The sequence below is a fragment of the Chaetura pelagica genome, unplaced genomic scaffold, assembly GCF_000747805.2.
Source record: "Chaetura pelagica isolate M959 unplaced genomic scaffold, ChaPel_1.0 scaffold266, whole genome shotgun sequence".
NCBI classification, from domain to species: Eukaryota; Metazoa; Chordata; class Aves; order Apodiformes; family Apodidae; genus Chaetura; species Chaetura pelagica.
In genome coordinates, this window is record NW_009953799.1 from 128,799 (window position 1) to 131,062 (window position 2,264).

General features: G+C 40.6%; 1 protein-coding gene across 1 annotated transcript in view; it reads left to right on the plus strand.

Moving 5' to 3' along the window:
* Positions 1–1,895, plus strand: part of MXRA5 (matrix-remodelling associated 5) — a 14,843-nt gene extending 12,948 nt beyond the window's left edge. Inside the window, exon 6 of the mRNA XM_010001182.1 lies at positions 2–1,895. Within this exon, the coding sequence (XP_009999484.1) occupies positions 2–1,073 (1,072 nt within the window). The 3' untranslated portion in view covers positions 1,074–1,895. The remainder of the gene's footprint in view (position 1) is intronic.
* Positions 1,896–2,264: the final 369 nt, after the last annotated feature.

Here is a 2,264-nt window from a genome sequence, read left to right on the forward strand (position 1 = left end):
CTGCTCCCCGGGTCTTATGGGCTTTTCCAGAAGGAGTAATCCTGCCAGCTCCCTACTATGGGAACAGGATCACTGTGCACCGCAATGGTACATTGGACATCAGAGAGGTGAGGCAGACAGACGCGGTGCAGCTCATATGCATCGGCCGGAACGAAGGAGGAGAAGCGAGACTGATTGTGCAGCTCCTCATCACAGACCACTTGGAGAAACCCTCCTTCCGAGACCCTGTCAATGAAAGGATCACTGCTATTGCTGGGCACAGCATCAACCTGAACTGCTCAGTCCAGGGGAACCCCAAGCCCAGCACAAGCTGGATCCTTCCCAATGGCACTGAAGTGCTGAGTGGCAGCCATCTGCACAGATTTTACCATAAGAAGGATGGGATCTTGCACATCAGCAGCCTCTCCTCTGGGGATGCTGGGACTTACCGCTGTACAGCCAGAAACCCAGGAGGTTATGTGGAACGGGTAGTCTTCCTGAAAGTGGGGCTCAGGCCAGAAATCAGCAACCAGTACAACAACCTGGTGAGCATCATCAATGGAGAAACTCTGCAGCTCCATTGCGTCACCCAGCCAAACCAGCGGGTGCAGATCTCCTGGACACTGCCCAACGGGATGGTTCTGGATGCTCCTCAAGCTGTGGGTCGCTTCTCCCTGCTGGAGAACGGCTCACTGACAGTGCGCGAGGCTTCTGTATTTGACAGGGGCACTTACCTGTGCAAGGCATCCACAGAGTATGGCACTTCTGTTATGAACGTGCCTGTCATCGTGATAGCCTATCCCCCTCGGATCACCAGTGAGCCAGCACCTGTCATTTATGCCAGGCCTGGAAATTCAGTAAAACTGAACTGCATGGCCATTGGGATTCCTAAAGCAGAAATAACATGGGAGCTTCCAGACAAATCACATCTGACAACTGGAGCTCAATCCCGTCTGTATGGAAACAAATTCCTGCACCCTCAGGGGTCATTAGTCATCCAGCAGCCTTCTCAAAGGGATGCAGGCTTCTATAAATGCACAGCTAAAAATATATTAGGCAGTGATTCGAAAACAACCTACATACACATATTTTAACACTAAACAAAATGCCTTTGACTGGATACTAGCATTAAAGTCACTGCCAAGCAAGTGCAACAAGGAAAGGACAGTTTGCAACAAAGCCAGGCAGGCTGAGGGCAGTAAAAAAAAACAAAAAACAAAAAACAAAACGGAATGAATCCTATTTTTATGCAAAGTGCATTACTTTTGTTCTCAGTATGGTAGTAAGTCCCTGCAATAAAAGGAGGCAGTAGACATACTGAAACTGAGGAGACTAACGCGTTGGAAAAGGTCTTTAAATTGTTAAGTGAGTATAGTGTGGTTTTTCATGCTATCCAATAGCATCTGAAACCTGAAGTGCTCTATTCCTGTCAGTAGTCCAAAGCTATTCCTTGTTCTAACAAGCACCTTAAAAGTACCAAAGAAGTATTAACTGTTAATGAATGAGCTGCAGTGATAGAAGTGCTTTAGTAAAACATAATTTTCTTTATACCCTGCAGCACTTTTACATAATCTAGCCTTATAGAATATGATTACTAACCTTTCTGTTCATTCTTCTATCAGCTCTTCAAAATCAAAGACTAACTTAGCAAATAAGAGTGATCTATTTTAATAGAGATACATGCAAACATTAGTTACCTTAACATATGAACAAACCTTTTCCAGCTACTAAGGATGCTACAGTAAAATAATTCATTATATATTTTATATATATTTTTAAATCAGACTATGAGACTAGAAAGAGTAACAATGAACTTGGTCTCATTTTATAAATTATTGGTCTTTACAAGACTCTGATACATTACAGTTTTTATAATATTAAGGTCAATATACTGTACATTTTATAATAAAAAAATATTTTCCAAAAATGTATTCACTGTGGTTTTAATTTTATTTTGACAAAAAAAGAAACTCCAAACTGTAAGAGTATAAAGTTAAATCAAAACCCGGGAGTAATTTAGCTTTATACATATCTTTCTAAACGTGGTTTCTTAATAAAACAAAACACTTCTGTATATTTCAGGATACGTTTAGAATTTCAATACTACTTCTGCAATCAAGGAAGTTTTTTTGACAGTGTACATAATTTTAATAAGAGTTACCACTTATGCTGTAGAAATAATTATTACAAGATGCTGAATATGCCCATGTTTCAACAAATTACTCCAGTCAGAATTTTGCAAACCTTTAAAATACATGGAAATCTATTTAGATATTTATTTTCTG